The 21,988-nt window shown below is 36.3% G+C and overlaps 5 protein-coding genes and 13 long non-coding RNA genes across 18 annotated transcripts, besides 2 other annotated features; 9 read left to right on the forward strand and 9 right to left on the reverse strand.

Annotated features, from left to right (window-relative positions):
* The first annotated feature begins 92 nt into the window (after window positions 1-92).
* SPOM_SPNCRNA.477 lies at window positions 93-1,089 on the forward strand. Its single transcript, NR_150859.1, has one exon. It is a non-coding gene; the product is annotated as a non-coding RNA (long non-coding RNA).
* trm8 (tRNA (guanine-N7-)-methyltransferase catalytic subunit Trm8) lies at window positions 1,065-2,609 on the reverse strand. Its single transcript, NM_001023019.3, has 3 exons — window positions 2,430-2,609; window positions 2,314-2,372; window positions 1,065-2,180 (listed from the first exon to the last, which is right to left on the reverse strand). The coding sequence occupies exons 1-3, from the start codon at window positions 2,541-2,543 to the stop codon at window positions 1,532-1,534; spliced, it is 822 nt and encodes a 273-aa protein (NP_588028.1). The 5' UTR covers window positions 2,544-2,609; the 3' UTR covers window positions 1,065-1,531.
* On the forward strand, window positions 1,628-2,670 carry SPOM_SPNCRNA.7126. The gene has a single exon (NR_196465.1). It is a non-coding gene; the product is annotated as a non-coding RNA (long non-coding RNA).
* A 104-nt stretch (window positions 2,671-2,774) lies between these two features.
* Window positions 2,775-4,136, reverse strand: ure7 (urease accessory protein UREG). The gene has a single exon (NM_001023020.3). The coding sequence runs from the start codon at window positions 3,873-3,875 to the stop codon at window positions 3,015-3,017; it is 861 nt and encodes a 286-aa protein (NP_588029.1). The 5' UTR covers window positions 3,876-4,136; the 3' UTR covers window positions 2,775-3,014.
* SPOM_SPNCRNA.7127 lies at window positions 2,881-3,886 on the forward strand. Its single transcript, NR_196466.1, has one exon. It is a non-coding gene; the product is annotated as a non-coding RNA (long non-coding RNA).
* Window positions 3,888-4,143, forward strand: SPOM_SPNCRNA.7128. Its single transcript, NR_196467.1, has one exon. It is a non-coding gene; the product is annotated as a non-coding RNA (long non-coding RNA).
* Window positions 4,144-4,314: 171 nt separating this feature from the next.
* Window positions 4,315-4,670, forward strand: prl33. Its single transcript, NR_150739.1, has one exon. It is a non-coding gene; the product is annotated as a non-coding RNA, poly(A)-bearing (long non-coding RNA).
* On the reverse strand, window positions 4,569-4,785 carry SPOM_SPNCRNA.7129. Its single transcript, NR_196468.1, has one exon. It is a non-coding gene; the product is annotated as a non-coding RNA (long non-coding RNA).
* A 90-nt stretch (window positions 4,786-4,875) lies between these two features.
* Window positions 4,876-5,199: an LONG TERMINAL REPEAT.
* Window positions 5,200-5,568: 369 nt separating this feature from the next.
* smp4 lies at window positions 5,569-6,245 on the forward strand. The gene is made up of 2 exons (NM_001355899.2): window positions 5,569-6,156; window positions 6,207-6,245. The coding sequence occupies exon 1, from the start codon at window positions 5,728-5,730 to the stop codon at window positions 5,935-5,937; it is 210 nt and encodes a 69-aa protein (NP_001343183.1). The 5' UTR covers window positions 5,569-5,727; the 3' UTR covers window positions 5,938-6,156; window positions 6,207-6,245.
* A 105-nt stretch (window positions 6,246-6,350) lies between these two features.
* On the reverse strand, window positions 6,351-7,143 carry SPOM_SPCPB16A4.06C (uncharacterized protein; the record flags this gene model as incomplete). Its single annotated transcript, NM_001355900.2, has 1 exon — window positions 6,351-7,143. One exon carries the CDS (start codon window positions 7,141-7,143, stop codon window positions 6,763-6,765), a length of 381 nt encoding a protein of 126 aa, NP_001342996.1. The 3' UTR covers window positions 6,351-6,762.
* Window positions 7,144-7,901: 758 nt separating this feature from the next.
* Window positions 7,902-8,819, reverse strand: SPOM_SPNCRNA.1162. Its single transcript, NR_150017.1, has one exon. It is a non-coding gene; the product is annotated as a non-coding RNA, possible alternative UTR (long non-coding RNA).
* On the forward strand, window positions 8,068-8,996 carry SPOM_SPNCRNA.478. The gene has a single exon (NR_150860.1). It is a non-coding gene; the product is annotated as a non-coding RNA, LTR-proximal (long non-coding RNA).
* A 55-nt stretch (window positions 8,997-9,051) lies between these two features.
* Window positions 9,052-9,270: an LONG TERMINAL REPEAT.
* Window positions 9,271-9,537: 267 nt separating this feature from the next.
* gsf2 lies at window positions 9,538-16,351 on the reverse strand. Its single transcript, NM_001023022.4, has one exon. The coding sequence runs from the start codon at window positions 14,309-14,311 to the stop codon at window positions 9,620-9,622; it is 4,692 nt and encodes a 1,563-aa protein (NP_588031.3). The 5' UTR covers window positions 14,312-16,351; the 3' UTR covers window positions 9,538-9,619.
* Window positions 15,157-15,892, forward strand: SPOM_SPNCRNA.7130. The gene has a single exon (NR_196469.1). It is a non-coding gene; the product is annotated as a non-coding RNA (long non-coding RNA).
* A 120-nt stretch (window positions 16,352-16,471) lies between the features above and the next one.
* On the forward strand, window positions 16,472-21,594 carry SPOM_SPNCRNA.1164. The gene has a single exon (NR_150019.1). It is a non-coding gene; the product is annotated as a non-coding RNA (long non-coding RNA).
* On the reverse strand, window positions 16,781-18,042 carry SPOM_SPNCRNA.1165. Its single transcript, NR_150020.1, has one exon. It is a non-coding gene; the product is annotated as a non-coding RNA (long non-coding RNA).
* prl6 lies at window positions 18,420-18,895 on the reverse strand. Its single transcript, NR_150021.1, has one exon. It is a non-coding gene; the product is annotated as a non-coding RNA (long non-coding RNA).
* On the reverse strand, window positions 21,434-21,863 carry SPOM_SPNCRNA.7131. The gene has a single exon (NR_196470.1). It is a non-coding gene; the product is annotated as a non-coding RNA (long non-coding RNA).
* Between the last annotated feature and the right edge of the window lie 125 nt (window positions 21,864-21,988).

A 21,988-nucleotide genomic window follows, 5' to 3' on the forward strand; every position in this document is an offset into this window, starting at 1 on the left:
CCAAAGTACGACTTTAAGTGTAAGAACTTATTATTCAAAAACACGCTATTGATTGATAACGAAAACCAACAAATTTATAAGGTTTGCTAACAGTCTCTCATTATGTCTGAATTTGTGATAACAGAAGAGTCTGTTACATGTAATAGGGTAATTTTCTTCAATACGTTAGACTACGCTACTAGTTTTGTTCATGTCGATGTTTTGACTTCATATGGAAAAATTCAAGTATTGTTCGAAGCAATAGTGACTGCAAATGGAGTTTGAATGTGACAACGGTTAAATCCACATGCCAGTCTGTTTTGAGTGTTGCTCTTTTAGACCTAACAGGCAATGATCAATCGTGCATGTAGTCAATCACCAAATTCACTTACAGTCATTGTCTGAGCATTTTCTACTAATATCCTAATGTGTTAATCATATACAAAGATGATAATGAAACCGGCCATCGGCTATTGATTCTTGGTTCTCAGAAATCTACAGCTCAATCATGCAATACTGATATTACAGAAAAAAATACTTTCATCGTATGAGCTAACTCACGTAAAATCATTCAATTTTTAGATACGACAACCTCTTTGCTTGTTTATTTTTGAAATACTAAATTGCTTGCTTCAGTCTTTATAAATAAAAGTATAATCATTAGATTTCATGATTAGCATAGAATATAAAAGAAAAACATCACTAGCAAGGAACATTTTTCAAATTAAAATTCAAAAACAAATCGTTACAAAAAGATGCAATTTATAAAAAAAAAATGAAAGTACACACACACGGTTAAAGAGTCAAAAAGAAGAATTTAATTTTATTTTGCTCAAGCTTATAAGAATCTGTAAAAAAAAGTTAGTAAATTATTCAAATAATAAGATTTCATGGAAAAGCACTTGAAACAATAGAAATATTCAGAGATCGGATTTGGCTTCCGGGTCAATCGTCACAGATTTCGGATAGGGGCGACACAAATTGCTCATCATAGTAATATTTTTAACATTGTTTCAGCGTTTTAAAACTCAAGTTGAAATTACTTACATTCTGTTTTGTAATTGACAAACCACCTCTTGTTATGAGCTTCTACTTATATAATCCTTGGACAGTCACAACCCTGCCCTAGTATACTGTTAAAGAATGTCAAATAGTCATTAAAAATTATTGAAATTTCGATCATTTAGGTTATTGAAGTATTATGTAGCAAGTAATAATATAGTATCTTGAAAATACTTAAGAGAGCTGTAGGTCATATTACCGTACAAATTGATTTTATTTCAAAATCCCAAAAATTCGGCACTTAACATGTAAAATTACTCCTTTTGCAAATTTACTAGATTTCTTGTTTTATTTAGCATTCATAATATATTGCCATGGAGTTAAAAGGATAGTTGCAAAGAGCTCTCTTATTTACGGAGCCAGCTTGAGGATAGGTACGGATTTTGTAAATGAGTAGTTAAACAGTAAGTCAATGCGAAAGTGTAATGATGTTAGCGATAAATGTTAATTTAGTTATTTTAAACCTATATTATTCAGCCCAATTATTAAGTTATTTTGGATTTGGAATGCGCTCATAACATGCAACAAATTTCTTTCCGCCATTACGTGCAACCTTTTTCCCTTCCTCTGTTTCGTTTGTCATCAATGTAACACATATATCGTTTTCTTCTTCTTCTTTTGTGAATCGTCGAAACAAGGGATGCGCGTCGAGATGTTGAGCCATCCAAACATGTAGCTCTTCCACGTCTGTAATGGTATAAAGCGTTCCATGGGGTCGAATGAAATAAGCATACTCACTTGCCAAAGTACTTGTGATAATTCTATTTTTATGTTTACGAGCCTTGAAGTGAGGATCTGGAAAGCAGAAAAACATTTTTGAGAGTTGCCCTTTTTCGAAGAAATTTGGAAGGAACTTTTGGCAATTCATACGAAGAACAGAAATGTTTTTGTATCCCCCTGGAACCGGCTCTTCATGATCTGCACGATAACGCAATGCTTGTATCTTTTCTTTCAAATAGTCTGAAACTTGCATCCGGATTTCCATGCCTAAAACTAATGTATCAGGAAACTGGGGACCAAGTGCAACAGTAAGACCCCCGTAGCCGCATCCTATGTCTACGATCTCGACCTTTTTGTTAGATTCAACATCAAAATCAGGATAATAAGGACTCCAATCCATTTCAGACGGACTTCTTGGACTGCGAGAGTTAGCAACAACCAAATTTTTAAAAATAAAATAGAAGGTAATCCCAAATTATATAAAAAATATATGTAAAAAGAGTTTATCGGTCACAGTTCTCAGCCAAACACAACTACTGTATATAAACTTACTACTCAAGTTCATGATCCGAAAGGACATTTGCATGCGCTCTTTGACGAAACAAACGTTTCTGTAAACAATATTAGTTAAAAGTCAATACACAAGATAATTTTGTATGAGAACATACCATGGGCAATCGCCCCTCCACACCTCCTTGCTTGGACAAACGTTTCAGCTTCTTCCTTGCCTCCTCTTCTTCCCTTTGCAATTGTGCTGCAGATTTTTTGGCTGTAGCAGACATTTTCTCTCTTTAGTTGAGCACACGAAAACCCCAAAAGGTAAAGGTTTAGTAAACTAGCTGTGCTGTAGTAAAAATTTGACTGAGACCAAAAAATTTGTATTCAAATCAGCTCAGTGTAAAATTTATCTAAGCGAGAAAACTAAAAGAGATATTTGAATGACTTAGTAAAATTTATACTTTAAACATTTCATAAAAAGTAATTAAACTTGTTCAGTGCGCAAGTTCACGCTTCGCTTTTTAATTATTCAAATTGGGTTTGAAAAAGGGAAATGTTATGTTACCTAATAATTTAGAAGTACATTGTAAATATATATAAAAATTTGCTCATATTCTATCTAAATATGCAAAACAAATTGAGGTAGAAGAAAGACATGCATTCAAATGCGTCCAATTCACCAGTAAGCATTTCGTTGTTACATGCACACTAAACTAACCTCAAACAATACAGGTACAATAACGCAAATCTAGTCATTACTTGAGAGCACCAGCACTCTTAGCGGCGCCTAGAATAAGTTCGGTGATCTCATCCATCCCAACTTGATTTTTGACTTGTGCAAAAACAATGGGTCCATTCTCACGAATCTTTTTTGCATCACGATCCATGACCGACAAATCAGCACCGACCAACTTAGCTAGATCTGTTTTGTTGATAATCAACAGATCTGACTCCGTGATACCAGGTCCACCCTTACGTGGAATCTTGTCGCCTCCAGATACATCAATTACATAGATAATGAAATCAGCGAGATCACGAGAGTAATTTGCAGCTAAGTTATCACCTCCTGACTCCACGAGTAGTAATTCTGTGTTGAACTCGGATTGCAACTCCTCCAATGCGACCAAATTACCGGAGACGTCTTCACGAATAGCAGCGTGTGGACAACCGCCTGTTTCGATTGCGCGAATTCTCTCTTCGGGAAGTGCCTTGTTACGAATTAAAAATTCTTGATCTTCACGAGTAAATATGTCGTTGGTAACAACTCCGATGCTATATTTTTCACCCAAGAGCCTGCAAAGCTGAAGCAAAAGTGCAGTTTTACCAGAACCGACCGGTCCTCCGACGCCAATGGTAAAGGCACGACGAGAGAAGTCTCTATGATTGAACTGAGGAAGTTCACGCTTCAAGTAGCTGCCAGGCGTTTCCATAGCATCGTGAGAATGGCCATGCTCTTGGATGAACTGCAATCTGGCAGCTTCGCTGGAAGAGTTGGAAGATGAATCATGGCTGTGATGATCGTGACCATGATGATCATGGTTATGATGGTCGTAATCGTGTGTATGGTGATGAGTCGAGTCATCAGAACCTCCCTTGTGAAGAAAAGGAATCGCCATGTTTTGAATTAGAAGAATGTGAAATAAATCTACGCAAGTTTTAAAAATTTTGAAAATCCTAGTTTGGCAGATGTGGAAAGTTAGAGGAAACCAAAAAGTAAAGTTATACCAAGCTTCCAAATTACCTGATTTGTAAGATTTTATAAGTGTAAATACAAATGAAGGTAAAGGGATAAGAAAAATATTTAATTAATCACGAGAAATTGTAAAACTGATTATATTCGACGTGAAATAAACCAAGGAGGAAATGGGAGTGTTATTGGTGAGGCAGATTTGCTATTTACTATTGTAGATAAAAGGTGCGCTACACTAATATCGAAATTTCGGTCGTTAGCATTATCCACAATTGAGTTACTTAAGAAATTGAAATCCAAGCAAACTGTAAGGCACTTGACATTTTCAAGAAGGTTGGGGAAGGTCATTTATTTGATAAGAGAACAAGCGCCATTGAAACTGTTTACAATTTATAACGCCTAAATAGTTTTACAAACGAAAAAAAAAAAACTTGTTGAAAGAGTATACAGAAGTTGATTACTGAATTCAGTAAAACTAATTCCTACAGAACTGATTTACTGCAAGTTTTCCATAAAGGGATATTGTTACAATAAATCGCTATACGGAGCTGATTGAAGGATATTATTAAATCTTTTTATTATAGGAATACCCGTAAGATGATATTTACTAAATATTAAATCCTTAATGAGGATATCGGTTTTAAGGAGTTATAGTGGGTTTTCGATTAAATGTAGTCAAATAGTAAATTTTCGAAATGGAATGGCAAAACCAGTTATATTTCTATTATAAAAATAAAGTTTGGTAATGGTATAGTTGTCGTTTGAAGCATTATAATTAAGCTGCTTTGTTTGCTACGTTGTCCTTTCCTCCTATTGTTATTACTGACTAGATGGATGAAACGAACGAGTGAAACATAATGTGCCTCACCGCCATACAGTACTGTTAAGATACCTATAATTGTTAAACATCAGTATCCATCTTTACCGTTAAAAAAAGATGCGTAAAATAGCTTTCGAATGTCAGCAATACTATACTACGTTGCGTATCACTATATGTCACATGTTCAACATCAGATCATAGGTATTCATTGATAACAACTATTTAGAAAGATTATAAATAGAGCTACAACTGAACCTCGTTCCTCAATTCAGTTATGAGCTATATCGGTGACCGATACTAACAGACTTCTTATAACAATAAATATAATATTGTTAGTTAACATACCGCATACCGCTACATTGTAGATCGCAAGCAAAACTCACCGTTGCTCTATGTATCGTTAAACAGATACCAAGCTGCGTAGATGACATTCTTCAATTGTAAGATGCTACAGTAAATAGTTTTAAAGAGGTCTAGTGTAAATGCAATTATATCATAAAAAAAAACTAGATTTATCACATCGGGTTCAATACATTGATATTACTACTGCAATAGTTTATCTTTGTAACTGAATTATACTCCCTACACCCGTCAACCTCGACGGTATCGTCTCATAACGTCGATTTTCCCACTTCGTCATTTATGATATCAACGCTGGGCATCGTAGTGTGATATACCGCATTTATAAAGTAAAACGTAGAACGATTATTGAGTTGTACATCATATGTTGACGTCATTTACGGTATGTTGAAATAGTATATAGCAGCAAGTGAAACCGCAGAAGTTGATTTCATTCTCCATACATTCATTCTCAAATACGAATTGTAATTGTAAAAAGACAATTAAATATTCGCATTTTTACAAGATTCAGCATTTCCTATATTAATTTGGAATAAATCTTTTTTTGACCACATTTTTTTCCAGTTGTCATACTCGTTTCTCTAAATAAACTATCAATATGTCTGCTCCTTACAAAAACTTGGATCGCGATACTAAGCACACTCATCCCAAATTGAATGAGACCGAACGAAACTTGAATCGTGGTTGGGGCGATGTGAAGAAGGAGGAGTTGTATGAGGATTTGGCTCAGAGTGATGCTGACAAGCAACTTGCTGAGGATAAGATGGAAACAAAATACGAGAAAAGCAAGCCTGCCCCCTCCGACTAGAAGAAGTGCATTCAATTAACAAACTAAGTATAATCAACAATTACTAAAATTCTACGCTTAATTCGTGATGCCTTTTTTTGATCGATGATTTCATGCCTCATGACTTTTAGATACCAAAAAAAATGTTAATGACTAATGAAAGAACACCTTAAATCTTATATGAAAATGAATTTTTGCCCAAACGTAATATTAAAACTATACTAAGTGGATGTCGCACACGTATGTGTATTTAATAGTATCGCCAGTGTAAACTCTGACCAGCACGACAGATTAGTAAGTTTACAGCTTGTCAATCCATGAATTTAAGCAAACTGAAGGGATATATATATGTATATGTACAATATGTATATGTGTTCCCATCAAAATCTGTATTGTAGGCTTAAAACTGTCGGCACAAATGTAACAAATGGTCTATAAAATTTACACAATTTTTTCAACTATAATCTAGCATAAATGGATTTAAATGTATAATATTTTTCTTTATTAATTAATATTTTATCCTCATTAAACAGAAAACACACACATACACACTATGTATGTATCCTTTTATAATCATCAAATATCATTAGGGTAAATTCACCATATACATTATACACCCAAGATGTCTTCGTCTCCGGTCTGCTTTTGTACTCCTGCGACAACAGGAAAAGACAAATCAATACGAAATCAAGCACTGGAAAAGATAAACACATGAATGATTCAGAATTCAACTCGAGAGGCAAGATGCACATGGTGCTCATAAAGTTTAAAAAAAATAGCATGACGATAAATTAGCACATAAAGACAAGGGAAAAAGAAGAAACAGAAACAATAAAGCGAACGGGTTTAATGAACTTTGCGGAAGTATTTTCTCCAAGCTTCAGCAATTGGGTTAGGTACAGTTTGCTCTCTTAACGTTTCAAACTCATCGGCAGATTGACTACCAACGGATTTTTGCAGAGCTTCTGTATCAGTCGTATTACCACCATTGCCGTAATATGTTCGACTATTAAAAAACTGGTTATCATGCTCTAAGCTTCTCCTACCTTGAGGGCCATGTGAGCGAGAGCGATATTGTTCGCAAAATTCATCTGCCGAGGCTCTTGAGCCGTGTCGTTGCAGAGTGCAATTGCGCCAACGACGAGGAGGAGAAGTTGAAAGCTGTCCTTCTGAGGATTGATTTTGTCCCTCGAAATGTACGTTAGCAGGCTCTGATGAAGCTTGCATCGTGAAGACAAGAACGGAAGTTGTGAAAAATAAAAAAATAAACTAAAAAAAGATGTTTTGATCGATCCACTAAGCGTTTGCTATTAGTTGGTATCGAATGAAATCAATAAGATGTAAAGGAGGACTAGAGGATACACTGAGCCTATTGGGAGGAATCAGCGTTCACGGAATACAACGGAAGAGTAAGAGTGATTCGACAAAAATCTGAAGCTAAGCAAAAATCTGGTTAGCATGAAAACAATGGGAACAACAACAAAAAAAACAAAATTTAGACAGCTTAACAAACAATTCTCAACCACTAACTTAATTAAACAAACTGATTAATCAACTAACTAGGCAGCTTGTTCGTTTTTGCTTCCTACGGTTTGTCAACCATCCATCCACACTTACCAAAGCCGAATCAAGAGATCAACGAGTTGCTTTTGTAAAACAACAAGCAATTGTATTTCCTTTTTTTTTTGTAAAAAAGCTAGGCGGCGCAAAAACAATCGTTCTTAATGTTAAGTTTCCGCAAGCCAGATAGATAATGTAACAAAAAAAAACAATATATATATCTTTTATATTTATATATATTTATATACAAACACAGAAAGTAATAGATATAGATCGATAGTGTATACGATATGCGACGCAGCAACAATCGAATATCAGAGTATCGCTTTCTTTTATAGGATCAAATAAGTGTATCAAACAGACACTGAAGTGAAATAAATATTACACTTGTTAAGGGTGAGTGGTTTGATCGTACTAAGTCAAATCGATTCTAAAGTATACGATGGTGAATTGAAGATGGATGGAACAAGCCTTCCTAAGTTCCAGCATATCTTTTTATAACCTTTACGTAACTACGACATGAGAAAAATTAATTTGCCTCATTGCTAGGATACCTTTTTCTTTGACTCATCATCGATCGCCACTGCCACCATATTAACCTTGACTTGCTACAGTGAAGGATTACGAAGAACGAAGAATTGTAATTGTCGCATGACGAAAGCACTTCCTTCTTTTTGCGAATGTAATGTCTGCTTCATACTGAAGTCTATGGAATTGGTAATCCCCTTTCCTCTTAACCCTTCGTAGCAAAGTGAAGTGCTGTGTTGCAATGAAGCTTGTTGGAACTGCAATGCAAAGCAATTAAATGCGTTAGCATTCTATCGCAAACACTATTCAATCATCGAAGTGTTCAGAGAAGAAAGGAAGGAGACTTGACTGATATACTTTTACGATTGACACACTTTTGCAATCGACTGAAGAAATTTCCTTATGAGCAAGCGCACCTGTAAAAAGTAAGTACCTAAGCAACAAGTCGTCCTTCTCAATCATAGAATCACAGCTTCGGGCCCTTTCGACTTGTTTTATGAAGATTTTTCTTCTTTTTCATGTGAAAGTAAATTTTCATACACTCGTCAGTCTTTCTCTAGTTGTTGTACCTTGTTCTTTTTTTTTTTTTTTTTTTTTGAATTTGTACATCTACCCTCATCTCCACCCTTTGCAACATGTCATGCAAGTACAACGATTAAGGGATACTAAAACACTTTCCAGTAACTAACAAACACATTTTCATACTCATATATTATCCATTAATTGCTGTTACGTATGGGCGGCACAATATCACTTACATCTCATGAATTAGCGACATGAATGTGGAGAAGCTTGGGGAAAAAGAATGCGACAAACCTTCCTACAACGTAGCCGTTTATTTTCATAGGAATAGATAGAAATAGAATTTATTGAAACATTCTTCATTTGAAAATGGGTTTTCAACAGACTTGGTATTCTACCTTTACAAACTTATTATATTTTCTTCTTTATTGCTCCATTTGTTATATTCACCAGCCCCAATTTGATGTAACGCATTTCGCAGTTCCTTTCTGCACCCTACTGTTCTTTACGGTACATCACTCTTATTGTTAGCTACGCAGTTCGGTATCTGTTTACCGATACATATTGACCCGCGGTGAGTTTCTCTTGCGATCTACAATATAACGGTAAAGCGGTATGCGGTATGTTCACTAGTATCTTAGTATATGACATATAGTGATACGCGGCGTAGTAAATTATATAGTGTAGTGCTATATTGCTGACGCACAATTCGCTTTACTGAATTTGTCTAAGCTGCACAATTTTTTTACTGTTCCCGCTACGCCGCCTTACCTTTGTAGTACATGTGACTAGACAAACTCGCTCTTTTATCACATCTCACTCTTTTACACTATGCGTTTTATCGTATTCCTTCATTATACACTATGCATGCTGTACTTTTTAATGCTACACTAAAAATACGCACACTTATTGCTTTGAATTCATTTACATTAACTTGTCACTCATTCACTATTTTTACATTAGCACCTTTTTTCTACTTATGCTGTTATTCTGAAAACAACAATAGAATATCTTTAAATGATAATTTGTTATTATAAGATAACTAGTTTAATTCCATTTATTCTAAAAACATTAACACCTCATGATCGTTTGTTTAAATTAGAGTAACAATATATACAAACAAAGAGACAAACGTCAAATAGGCAATTGGCTTATTAGCTCCAGCGGAGGATGGGTATAAGCCAGTAACGTTGGTGTTGTTACCGCCTGTGAAACCACCCGTCGTGTAGTAGGTATAGTTATAGGTAGCTGAACCGTTCCATTGACGAACGGTAGACCAAGTAGATGTACCAGATCCTTGATAAATAGGATTGCTAGTAACAGTACTGCTTTCAGGTGCTTCGGTAGAAGAAACAGTTTCGGTAGCAGGAGCTGAAGTGTAAACACTAGTAGTATAATAACTAGTGGTAACAACAGTGCTAGGCTCGTACTGGGTAGAGGAAGTAGTGTAAGTAAAAGCACTAGATTCTCCGGATACTCCAGTAGTCGTAGTAACATGAGTGACAGGATACACGGTTGAGCCAGGAACGACAGTGCTAACCACAGTAGAAGATACAATAGTAGTGTAATATCCACTTGAAGAAGTCTCAGTAACAGCAGTAGTAGGTTGAACCTCAGTAGCAGTAGTGACTTGAGTCTCAGTACCAGCAGTTCCAGTAGCACCAGTAGTAGTTTGAACCTCAGTGGCAGTAGTAGCTTGAGTCTCAGTAGCAGTAGTAGCTTGGGTTTCAGTACCAGTAGTGACTTGAGTCTCAGTACCAGCAGTGCCAGTAGCACCAGTAGTAGGTTGAACCTCGGTAGCAGTAGTGACTTGAGTCTCAGTACCAGCAGTTCCAGTAGCACCAGTAGTAGGTTGAACCTCAGTAGCAGTAGTAGCTTGAGTCTCGGTACCAGCAGTTCCAGTAGCACCAGTAGTAGTTTGAACCTCAGTGGCAGTAGTAGCTTGAGTCTCAGTAGCAGTAGTAGCTTGGGTTTCAGTACCAGTAGTGACTTGAGTCTCAGTACCAGCAGTGCCAGTAGCACCAGTAGTAGGTTGAACCTCGGTAGCAGTAGTGACTTGAGTCTCAGTACCAGCAGTTCCAGTAGCACCAGTAGTAGGTTGAACCTCAGTAGCAGTAGTAGCTTGAGTCTCGGTACCAGCAGTTCCAGTAGCACCAGTAGTAGTTTGAACCTCAGTGGCAGTAGTAGCTTGAGTCTCAGTAGCAGTAGTAGCTTGGGTTTCAGTACCAGTAGTGACTTGAGTCTCAGTACCAGCAGTGCCAGTAGCACCAGTAGTAGGTTGAACCTCGGTAGCAGTAGTGAGTTGAGTCTCAGTACCAGCAGTTCCAGTAGCACCAGTAGTGGGAAGGACCTCAGAACCAGTAGTTGTAGGAGTATTAATGACAACCGTAGTGGTTCCAGTAGCAGTTCCAGTAGGAGTAACTGTGACAGTAGATGTCTCGGTTCCAGTGTAACCAGTTGTAACAGTAACAATGTCGGTTTCAGTCGCAGTCACTGTGGTAGGTGTTTGAATAACAACTGTAGTGGTTCCAGTGGAGGTTCCAGTAGGAGTAACTGTGACAGTAGATGTCTCGGTTCCAGTGTAACCAGTTGTAACAGTAACAATGTCGGTTTCAGTCGCAGTCACTGTGGTAGGTGTTTGAATAACAACTGTAGTGGTTCCAGTGGAGGTTCCAGTAGGAGTAACTGTGACAGTAGATGTCTCGGTTCCAGTGTAACCAGTTGTAACAGTAACAATGTCGGTTTCAGTCGCAGTCACTGTGGTAGGTGTTTGAATAACAACTGTAGTGGTTCCAGTGGAGGTTCCAGTAGGAGTAACTGTGACAGTAGATGTCTCGGTTCCAGTGTAACCAGTTGTAACAGTAACAATGTCGGTTTCAGTCGCAGTCACTGTGGTAGGTGTTTGAATAACAACTGTAGTGGTTCCAGTGGAGGTTCCAGTAGGAGTAACTGTGACAGTAGATGTCTCGGTTCCAGTGTAACCAGTTGTAACAGTAACAATGTCGGTTTCAGTCGCAGTCACTGTGGTAGGTGTTTGAATAACAACTGTAGTGGTTCCAGTGGAGGTTCCAGTAGGAGTAACTGTGACAGTAGATGTCTCAGTTCCAGTGTAACCAGTTGTAACAGTAACAATGTCGGTTTCAGTTGCAGTCACTGTGGTAGGCGTTTGAATAACAACTGTAGTGGTTCCGGTAGAGGTTCCAGTAGGAGTAACTGTGACAGTAGATGTCTCAGTTCCAGTGTAACCAGTTGTAACAGTAACAATGTCGGTTTCAGTTGCAGTCACTGTGGTAGGCGTTTGAATAACAACTGTAGTGGTTCCAGTGGTTCCAGTAGGAATAACTGTAACAGTAGAAGTCTCAGTACCAGTATAACCAGTTGTCACAGTAGTAACGGTGCCAGTAACAATGGTTGTAGGAATGATATACGAAGAGTTTCCATAAGGAATCTCAACTGTGTTGGTAACAACAGGGCCAGAGGAACCGGTCAATGTAGTTGTAAGAGATCCGGAATATCCAATGGTAGTAGTGGTAGTAGTAGCCGAAACACTGGGAGTTTCGATATAAACTGTAGTGGGACCAGTCTCACTTCCACTGTGAGTAACAATAGAAGTAAGCGTGGTTGATCCAGTCCAGCCAGTCGTAATAGTAGTATAACCATAATTAACACTAGTAGTGGTAGGGACATCAACAGTTTCAGTAACAATGCTATTGCTACCGCTACCAGTCAAAGTAGTAGTTACCGAACCAGAATATCCAACAGTAGTGGTGGTAGTGACAGTTGTGGGATAAGGAGTCTCCACATAAACTGTAGTAGGTCCAGTCTCATTACCACTGTGAGGAACAGTAGTGGTAAGAGTAGTGGATCCAGTATAACCAGTGGTAACAGTGGTGTAACCATAGTTAGTAGTAGTGGGAACCTCAACAGTATCAATAACAGTACCATTGCTAGGAGCTCCAGTCAAAGTAGTAGTGACGGATCCAGGATATCCAACAGTAGTGGTGGTAGTGACAGTTGTGGGATAAGGAGTCTCCACATAAACTGTAGTAGGTCCAGTCTCATTACCACTGTGAGGAACAGTAGTGGTAAGAGTAGTGGATCCAGTATAACCAGTGGTAATAGTGGTGTAACCATAGTTAGTAGTAGTGGGAACCTCAACAGTATCAATAACAGTACCATTGCTAGGAGCTCCAGTCAAAGTAGTAGTGACGGATCCAGGATATCCAACAGTAGTGGTGGTAGTGACAGTTGTGGGATAAGGAGTCTCCACATAAACTGTAGTAGGTCCAGTCTCATTACCACTGTGAGGAACAGTAGTGGTAAGAGTAGTGGATCCAGTATAACCAGTGGTAATAGTGGTGTAACCATAGTTAGTAGTAGTGGGAATCTCAACAGTATCAATAACAGTACCATTGCTAGGAGCTCCAGTCAAAGTAGTAGTGACGGATCCAGGATATCCAACAGTAGTGGTGGTAGTGACAGTTGTGGGATAAGGAGTCTCCACATAAACTGTAGTAGGTCCAGTCTCATTACCACTGTGAGGAACAGTAGTGGTAAGAGTAGTGGATCCAGTATAACCAGTGGTAACAGTGGTGTAACCATAGTTAGTAGTAGTGGGAACCTCAACAGTATCAATAACAGTACCATTGCTAGGAGCTCCAGTCAAAGTAGTAGTGACGGATCCAGGATATCCAACAGTAGTGGTGGTAGTGACAGTTGTGGGATAAGGAGTCTCCACATAAACTGTAGTAGGTCCAGTCTCATTACCACTGTGAGGAACAGTAGTGGTAAGAGTAGTGGATCCAGTATAACCAGTGGTAACAGTGGTGTAACCATAGTTAGTAGTAGTGGGAACCTCAACAGTATCAATAACAGTACCATTGCTAGGAGCTCCAGTCAAAGTAGTAGTGACGGATCCAGGATATCCAACAGTAGTGGTGGTAGTGACAGTTGTGGGATAAGGAGTCTCCACATAAACTGTAGTAGGTCCAGTCTCATTACCACTGTGAGGAACAGTAGTGGTAAGAGTAGTGGATCCAGTATAACCAGTGGTAATAGTGGTGTAACCATAGTTAGTAGTAGTGGGAACCTCAACAGTATCAATAACAGTACCATTGCTAGGAGTTCCAGTCAAGGTAGTAGTGACGGATCCAGGATATCCAACAGTAGTTGTTGTGGTTGTGGTAGGGACTGTAACAATAAGAATTGTTGTTGGAGGGGGACAACTAGTACTTGTTGAACCAGATGTGGTTACAATTAAAACCGTTGCTGGGTTGCATGAGGTGCTAGTCGTATCAGCTACAAAAGTTGAGCTCGCTTCAACAGCATTTGAAACTTGTGAACCTGAAGTGGTAGTCGAATCAGGAAGAAAGGTAGATGGGCTTGCTTGAATTGCATAAGAAGCTTCTTTCCCTGAGGTAAAAGTGCTAATAGCAGTCATGGAAGCGTCGTTGCTAACGGGACTAGCAGTAATGTAGTTAGCATCATTTCCATTTTTTACTGTGAAGGTGCTAGTAAACATGCTAGGATCAACAGCAGCGTCTCTGCCAAGTAAGGTTGGCATATCGTCAACTAGGAAATTTGGATCCGCAAGCTCGGTCTTTGGAAGTGAAATATCGTGAGGCACTTCATTTTGTGATGCAGAGGAAAGGTAATCTTCAGGTTCCATTCCCTTTTGCAAAATCCTGACATTTCCAGAAGGTAGACCAGAAGTCAAGGAGGGAAGAAGAGCAGCCGTGAAAAGTAATGCCCGAGCAGATGTGGATAAAAACCTTCTAACAGACATTGTTGATATATTCAAAAACGGGTAAGTGAATTAGAAAAAAACAAAATTATTAAGATAATTTAACCAAACGAATAAAAAAATTAAATATTATCAAAAACAAAATTAAATCCAATGCTTGACGATTGGTGTGCAGAGCGCGTTTATTGATAATATGATAGAAATTCAATTAGAAAAATAGTGAATCCCAAATGAATAAAGCTCGTAGTTTCAACAGAGAATGAAGAAAAGAGGGTTTAAATGAATGCAAAATTGCGAAAAGATTAATGAAAGAAATAATATATATAAATAAAAAATAACTGGATGAAAGGAGATTCGCAAGCTGTATTACCAAACCAACCCAAACACGAAATTACCCAGTGTTTATTTTGTGTAAATGTAGGACAACTTAAAACCCAATTTCAACCCGAAATCCTAGACGATAGAATGGGGGATGTAAAGAAAAAAGGGGAGAATATTAAAAAATAAATGCTAGCCAGATTTATTTTAAATTATTCAAATGAATGTAAAATACCCACTTGTAATTCAAAAGAATGTAGAATATGTACAAGAGCAGATTTGTTTCTCAAAAAAAAAACAAAATTGGATGCTGGCGAAAAGAATGAGTGAAGATATTGTTATCACAGATTCGTGCAGCGAAGAGAGATCAAGTCGCTTTCCCAAAATAAAGATGGAAGGAAGGAAACAAATGATGATACAACAAAAAAAAGAAAGTTCCAATAACCAAACTCTAGCAACCTCAACAAAAAGAGAGAGACAGATGGTGTATATGGAATAGGTAATCCTTTTTTTTTGCAATGTTCGAATCTTTCTCGATGCTTTGCTTTTATAGAAGAAAGTCAACGATCTTAATCTCGTTAAGAATGTTTTGGATGTTCAATTGATGACTGATTGACGAACACTCGACCACTCGCCTTCAATGTAGGAGCGAAATAACTTTCTTAAGTAGATGCGGCCATATTTATAAATAACTACACCCAAACCAATCTGTGTGAAATTTTAGCAATGAATATTTACGGAATTTTTCCTTTGCGACTTTTTCTATACCCCTCTCTCTGTACCCCGATGACCCTTTTCTCAAATGTTCCCCGTTTTTGCAAGTTTTTCTTTTTTTAGAGAAACATTTTGAATTCGAATTTAAAAAATCGTTGTCACCTATGTGGAAGACCCCGCGATAACATAAAACCTCTTCGCAAATTCTAATTTCGGCTAGGGAATAATCTCTATCTCGGGAACATGGAGGTAAGGATCCACTTTTGCATTCTGTGCTGGTTCCTAAGAATATCGAGGTCGAGCGAAGAAGAAAATTTCGATATATGGAATAACGAGACCGAGTATGCTAAAGAAAGAGAAGAAAAGAAGGCTGATTACAGGAGTAGTGTAGAGGATGTAGCAAGCGCAATTTTAATTGCAATTAAGAAGCTAGTGAAACAAGAGATTAAGATTTAATTTGTGGAGATGACAGGAGAGAAATGAAAAAGTGCGACTATGAAGAATGATGAGTAAGTGAGTGGAAGTGTAGTAGAGATGGGGTTGTGGTAGCGAGAAAGGCGGTGTTTAGAAGGATGTAGTAGTAGTTCATGCAATGTCAATTCATTAGTTATGCAACGTCTAAGTCGTTAGATTTTCAATGTTTGCTTAGTGATCAAAGCATTTATAATTGAAATTTTTTAGTTCAATTTTAAGGTGGCAGCGTTCAGTTGCTATTTTTTCGCGTCTATTTGAATTGCGACGATTGTAAACGAAAAATAACCTTTCAATATTATGGATGGATGTCCATTCGCGCATTGGAAAGTTTCTACTGATTTGAATGACTTTTTACGCGTCCTTTTCCAATTTCTTTTCCTACAATTTTTGGCAATTGTTTTTGTTTTTTTTGTTATCACCACTATTGTTTCATCTTCTCCCTCCAACTAGCGTTCTCCTCGGATAAAAATACTTGCATTTACTTCTATATGTCCAATTCATAAAATTACAAGTATGTCAAACCTCTGCCGGCTTATAGTCCAGCTTGCCTTGGAGGCAGAATGCATGGCGGCGCTCACCAGGTGTTGTCAATCTGGTCCCGTAGAATGGTGGTAATTTTTGCAACTCTCATTACTCTACGCTAATTATATATACTGCATTCTTAAGTAATATAGTGAATCGGAATGAGTTTTTTTTTTTTTTTTTTTTTTTTTAAGCAAATTGGATCGGAAAAACAAGGACAAGAAATGAACGAAAGCCTTGATAATTACGAGAAAAATTACATAAAATATATGGAAATCTTTTTAGAATGAAATGAATTCTTTTGCTTCTTTTCCAAACGTCAAAGCCAACGTACTATATCCTTTTTGCTACTGTGTACATGCTACGCTCTACTTCACTAAACAGTCAGGTCAGTATGTACTATTTTCGGTCAGTGTGTACTTTTTGCTCTGGTTGTGATTAAAGCTAGTTTGGCTTAGCCATCATGGATGGTAAAGCCGGCAATGCCTAGGCACATGTTGAAATGGTTATTTTTATAGAACTAGCTATTTTGGATGAAAGTTTGAGAAGGAAACCCGAGAATATAGACTCACGAATAAAGAAACACTCATTAATTATTCGTTTAAAAGATATGAGAAGAAGTTAAAACAAGAACCTTTCTATTTTCATCCACCATTCACACAACAAATACTTTTTGTTTGTAAGCAGCTTCTTGTGTTTCTCGTCTATTTCTGTAAATAACCAACATCGGATAGCACACCCACTTTACTTTCTATTCTTAGTAGCCGTCGTTATTTATTTTTAGCAGTAACCCGCTCCTGCCGTACTAAACGGCATTCATAAACGGAATTAGTGCAGTGTAGTGTAGTGCATTCAGTGATCAAAGGGGATCTTATTTTCTTCGATTGTCTTCTAAGTTTCTCTATTTTTAGATGGACATTTTAAAAAAAGTCTTCTTCGTGTATTGTAGAATACCTTACCCCCAAAAATAAAAAAGAATAAAAAAAGAGAATCCTGAATCACACACACTCTCTCTCTTTCAAACATTTTTTTTTTCTGTGGAATTGTCAATTTATGTGCTGCGAAACTTTTCGCTAATTTCAACTTTACGACTCGTAAAATGCTTCGTTAAGCAAAAGGGGTAGGCTTATATACTATTAGTAAATAACCATCGGTCCGACAAGGCAAGAGGGCAATTTCGATTATGCATCCAATTTTCATAAACTGTAGAAGGGAAATTAGATAAAAAAGAGGTGGCTGAATCAGATGCTTTTCTTTTCTTTTTTTTTAATTCATTATTTGTTTTCACACAGTAAAGTTTTATGTGTACATACGAATTCACCAATATTCATACACTCGGGTTCCCATGGAAAACAAGGCAATCAAATTACGATAAAAAAATATATATATGTAAAGAAAAGAGCAATCGTTAATTGTTGTTGTTGTTGTTTTTTTTCGAAGAGAAGTCGTATTTGTTTCTTTTTTTTCTTAGACATTTTATTGTTCCTTACCTTTATTTGTTCTTCCATGCTTTCTTTATTTACATAGGGTCTCCGTTACTTGATGTTCTTTACCTCTTCCTCGTGCTGAAATTGAATGGAATACGTCATGATTTCGGTAAATCAACCCTTTAAATTTTCGGTAATCCTTGACCAATGTTTGTTTCTCAAATACAAAAACACTAAAGCTTATACGTCATGACATGATGTTATCTGTTCGTTGAGTGGAAGGATGATGTCAAACACATTGTCCAATTGCGGCTTTTAAATTTCGCTTCCTTGTTTATTTATGGCATCATATGAAGAAGGAGAACATTGTGACTCCATTCCGCTTCGTTATTCACCTTTTCAAAACAAGAGGTTTCTACGATTAGCGAGGTCGTCGTTAAGCATAATTAAAGAGAAGAAGATATACAAGATGGTAATTTGATTCTTTATTTCTATTTATATTTTATTTTTTACTTTGATACTTGTGTCCCACTTGTTAATTCTATTTCTATATTATTTTTTCCACTTTTTTAATTCTATTTCTGTTTTCTATTTTCTAATTTTCCGCTTGCTACTTTTACTTCTATTTACAAACTCTATGCCTATCGTGCGTGACTTTCTAAACAAGTCAAGGTTTTATCGTTTCATCTAATGTTTTATGGCATGTGGAAAGTTTGTTAACCTTCCCATAATTTTAATATGGTTTCATATTCAATTTCTCTTGTTTTCTCTTATTCTCTGTTGGAAAGGAAAAAAAGTGGTTGAGAGTATCATTTGTTTCTTTCTACTTTTCTCCCCTAACTATTGTGAATCTATCATCTTAATCTCTCCCCGCTTTACAATCATTCAATAAGGAAAGTATTAGGAAATGTTGCTGACTCCCACTTTCTCTTTCCCTCTCCCTCTCCCTTGCTCCAAGGGGATGGATGTTGAATGTTCAGAGACCGGTATTAAGGTGGAGTGCGTTGTCGTTATTCTCATGAATGATGGAGTTGGAGAAAAAACCGATTTTAAGAGGGAAGCGATGAAAGCTGGGGGTTGAAAAGGATTGGAGTGGAGTGGAGTGGAGTGGAATGAATTGAATTGAATTGGATTGGAAAGGAAATGAAATGTTTATGTTTATGTTTATGTTTAAAAGGATGATTTGGTTTTCAATTCAAAATTTCAAGCTGTCAGTCTTTTCTTTCTTTATAATCGCTTTTTTTTTTTGTTTTAGTTGTCATACTTTCTGTGTGTTTCTGTTTCCCGCCCACTTTCTATGACTCTTGTCGAATTGTCACACATTTCTTGCGTATACAGTTGGCTGGCTTTTTTCCTTCTCATTTCGTCTGTGAATTTTAGATAGGCAATTGAAAACATTCACAATGAACAAGGGATACTTAGCATTCTTTACAACAACCTTTTTCAACGTTTGTTTCTAGGGAAGCATATTTCTTCAACAAACCGATTTCATCTTTTTACCCAATTAATTTAGTAAAGGTCATTTCAAAATGTATCACTTTTTGAGAGAATGGGTTTGTTGTGCGTCGTTCACTAAATCACTCTCATTCTAGTCGACGGAAATATTCTTTTTCACTGTGGTGGTTGTTGTTGTTATTGTTTTTTTTTTTGCGTTTCGTCATTTCTTTTTTTCTCGATTATGTGGAAATGCAATTTGTTAATGGAAAGGCTGGATATTGGATGATGCTTGATTTCCTAATCGTTCACTAATATATTAAATAATCCTTGTTCAACCATTTTCATTTCCTCCTGTGTTCTTCCATTACCTACATTTTTACTTGTTTCAATTGCAATCTACCATCCATGAGGACATGAAGATTTCTAATTTATATTATATAGACATACATGTTTACACACAATGTATATATATATGATAATTTCTTCTTCTTTCCGACTTGGCCACTTATTCCAATGAGTTCCCCTTGTTTCAACTTGTGTATGTTTCTATTTTTGAGTCGCTAAGCTAATTCCACGTTGTTTTCATAGACGTGCAGGTTTTCAGGAATGGGATGAAAATCAAATATCCCTCTTCTCTGTTCTTCTTTCTTTTTCTCTTCTCTATTGCTCTTATTTCTTTCCTCGTCCCTTGAACCCAAATTGATTGAATTGTTTTTCATATTCTCTTTTCCATCTCCTTCCCATATAATTCGAGTCGCTAGTTATGTTGAGCAAATTATTTATTTTCCATCAAACTATTCAATCTTACACAATTCCTTTGATTACTCGATCCACAATCATTAAATAATCTCACTTGCAACTTTTATACACAATCCCCTGATCCCTTTTTTCGCCTAGTTTTCCTCCTTCTCTTTTCTACTTCATTTCAGAATTTATGAATTGCATCTCGTTGTATGCTTTACCAATACTACCCATCACGAACTCTGCTATTCTTGTTTAAAAGTTTAACTCAACGTGCTACCTGAAATTCGTTTACCGTAGCCGAAGTCAAAATGCCTTTAAAAAATTTTAAAATCCTAACAAACAAAGTTAAGTTGGTTTGCGTTGCTCAACGTTATTCTTTTTTTGCATTCGGCTTCTAGGAAACACTACTGGATAGCTGGCTAATTTAAAATTGCATTTTCAAACATCGGAAAAGTTGCGAAGAGCATCGGAAGAACGGCTATGGAGTTTGTTGGATTTCGGGTAATAAGGTAAACTTTTTACTACTTTTTCCAAATTTTATTTGTTCCTTAAATGTTTAAGCCTTTTATCCATGTCCACTCAACAAAACAAGAAATGACTTTTTACCGCTTATTTCGTGCTCTTAGCCGTTGACAATGCTCTCCGGGTCCACGGTACTATTTGCGTATAAGCTTGTTCTCCGAATTTCCATCTATAAGAGTTATCTTAAACTGATTGAGCTTTGATAAAATTTTATCCAACTTTACTGTGGATTAGAAATTAGCACGTTGTTTTTTGTGGAATTGGTAAACAATGGGAGACTGGGTTGCTGTTTATTTACATTATAGTTAGGAGTGGAAGGAAAGTGCATGCATGTTTTATTTTCCTCTGAAAACTGACGTTACAAAATTTCTTTCTTTTTCTTTGTAATAAAAAAAATTCCCATTTTTATGTCTTGATTTTTTCCTTGTTACGATAATTTTGTGATACCTTGTTTTTGTCCTTTTTTTTTTTTTTTTTTTTTCTATCATCTTCTAAACTTACTCGGGCATGTAATTAACTATATGTTTGATTACGATTATTCCCCATTAATTTGATTGCGAAAACTTGATGAAGCATGGACTGATGGCTGGTAAAGTAGAATGTACGATTTACAAAGGATAAGGTGAATTATTTTAATTAAACTTGACAACAGACATTTGAATTCTATGCAACAGAATGCCATCAATACCAAATTTGCTACATGTCTCACTAACAACATTATCTACTAATGGCGGATGTTAAGAAGGTTATAAAAAATGTTTTGTCTTTGGATTTTTTTGGTAAGTTCTTCCTTTACAAACTTTCTTTTTTTTTTTTTTTTTTCTTTTTGGTAATCAATGGATTGCAATACTTCTTTTATGATTATTTTGGGCTAATAAAACTTTTGCTATATATACCGCGGCTTAAATACGGTGTAAAAGCACGGTTGTTTTAAGCTGATGCGTAATATAGCAATCTCAATATCTTTTTCTTTTTTAAATCATGAAACTGGTCATTGCATTTGAGACTTCTCTACGATTCTTTGATCATCAACAATACTCACTACATACCTACCTACATACGTAGGTGAATTAGATTGGCACAAAACAAGTGCTTCCTCAAACACTTTACAAATATTCTTTGTATAAAACCCAAAGCATGTATAATAAATCCTTCAAAGAAACAGCCTATTGATCATTACGAAGATTATGTTTATGATTCATTTCAAAGTTAGTAGCAAATCATCTAAGCTATTTCATAAAACGAAATTTATTCTGTCGAAATGAATAAATTTTAAAATACATATATAAATAAAACTAATTATCGACCTTTTTTATTCTTTCTTTAGATTTTTTGTCCTTTCAATTGTGATTCCCTCCCTACACATACTTGATTGTTGTTATTTTCAAAGTAGCAGTCGTAAAAGTAATTTATGTTTAGTTTTCATTTCTTTATTTTGTGTATACGATTTTGAATCAATAAAAAAATAGAATAAAGAAATTAAATGAATTAATGAATTAAAAACTATTCTCACTGTACTTTGATAAAAAATTTTTCGCTACCTATAGCCATTGGATTAAAA

The sequence above is a fragment of the Schizosaccharomyces pombe genome (assembly GCF_000002945.2).
Source record: "Schizosaccharomyces pombe strain 972h- genome assembly, chromosome: III".
In the NCBI taxonomy this organism is placed as follows: domain Eukaryota; kingdom Fungi; phylum Ascomycota; class Schizosaccharomycetes; order Schizosaccharomycetales; family Schizosaccharomycetaceae; genus Schizosaccharomyces; species Schizosaccharomyces pombe.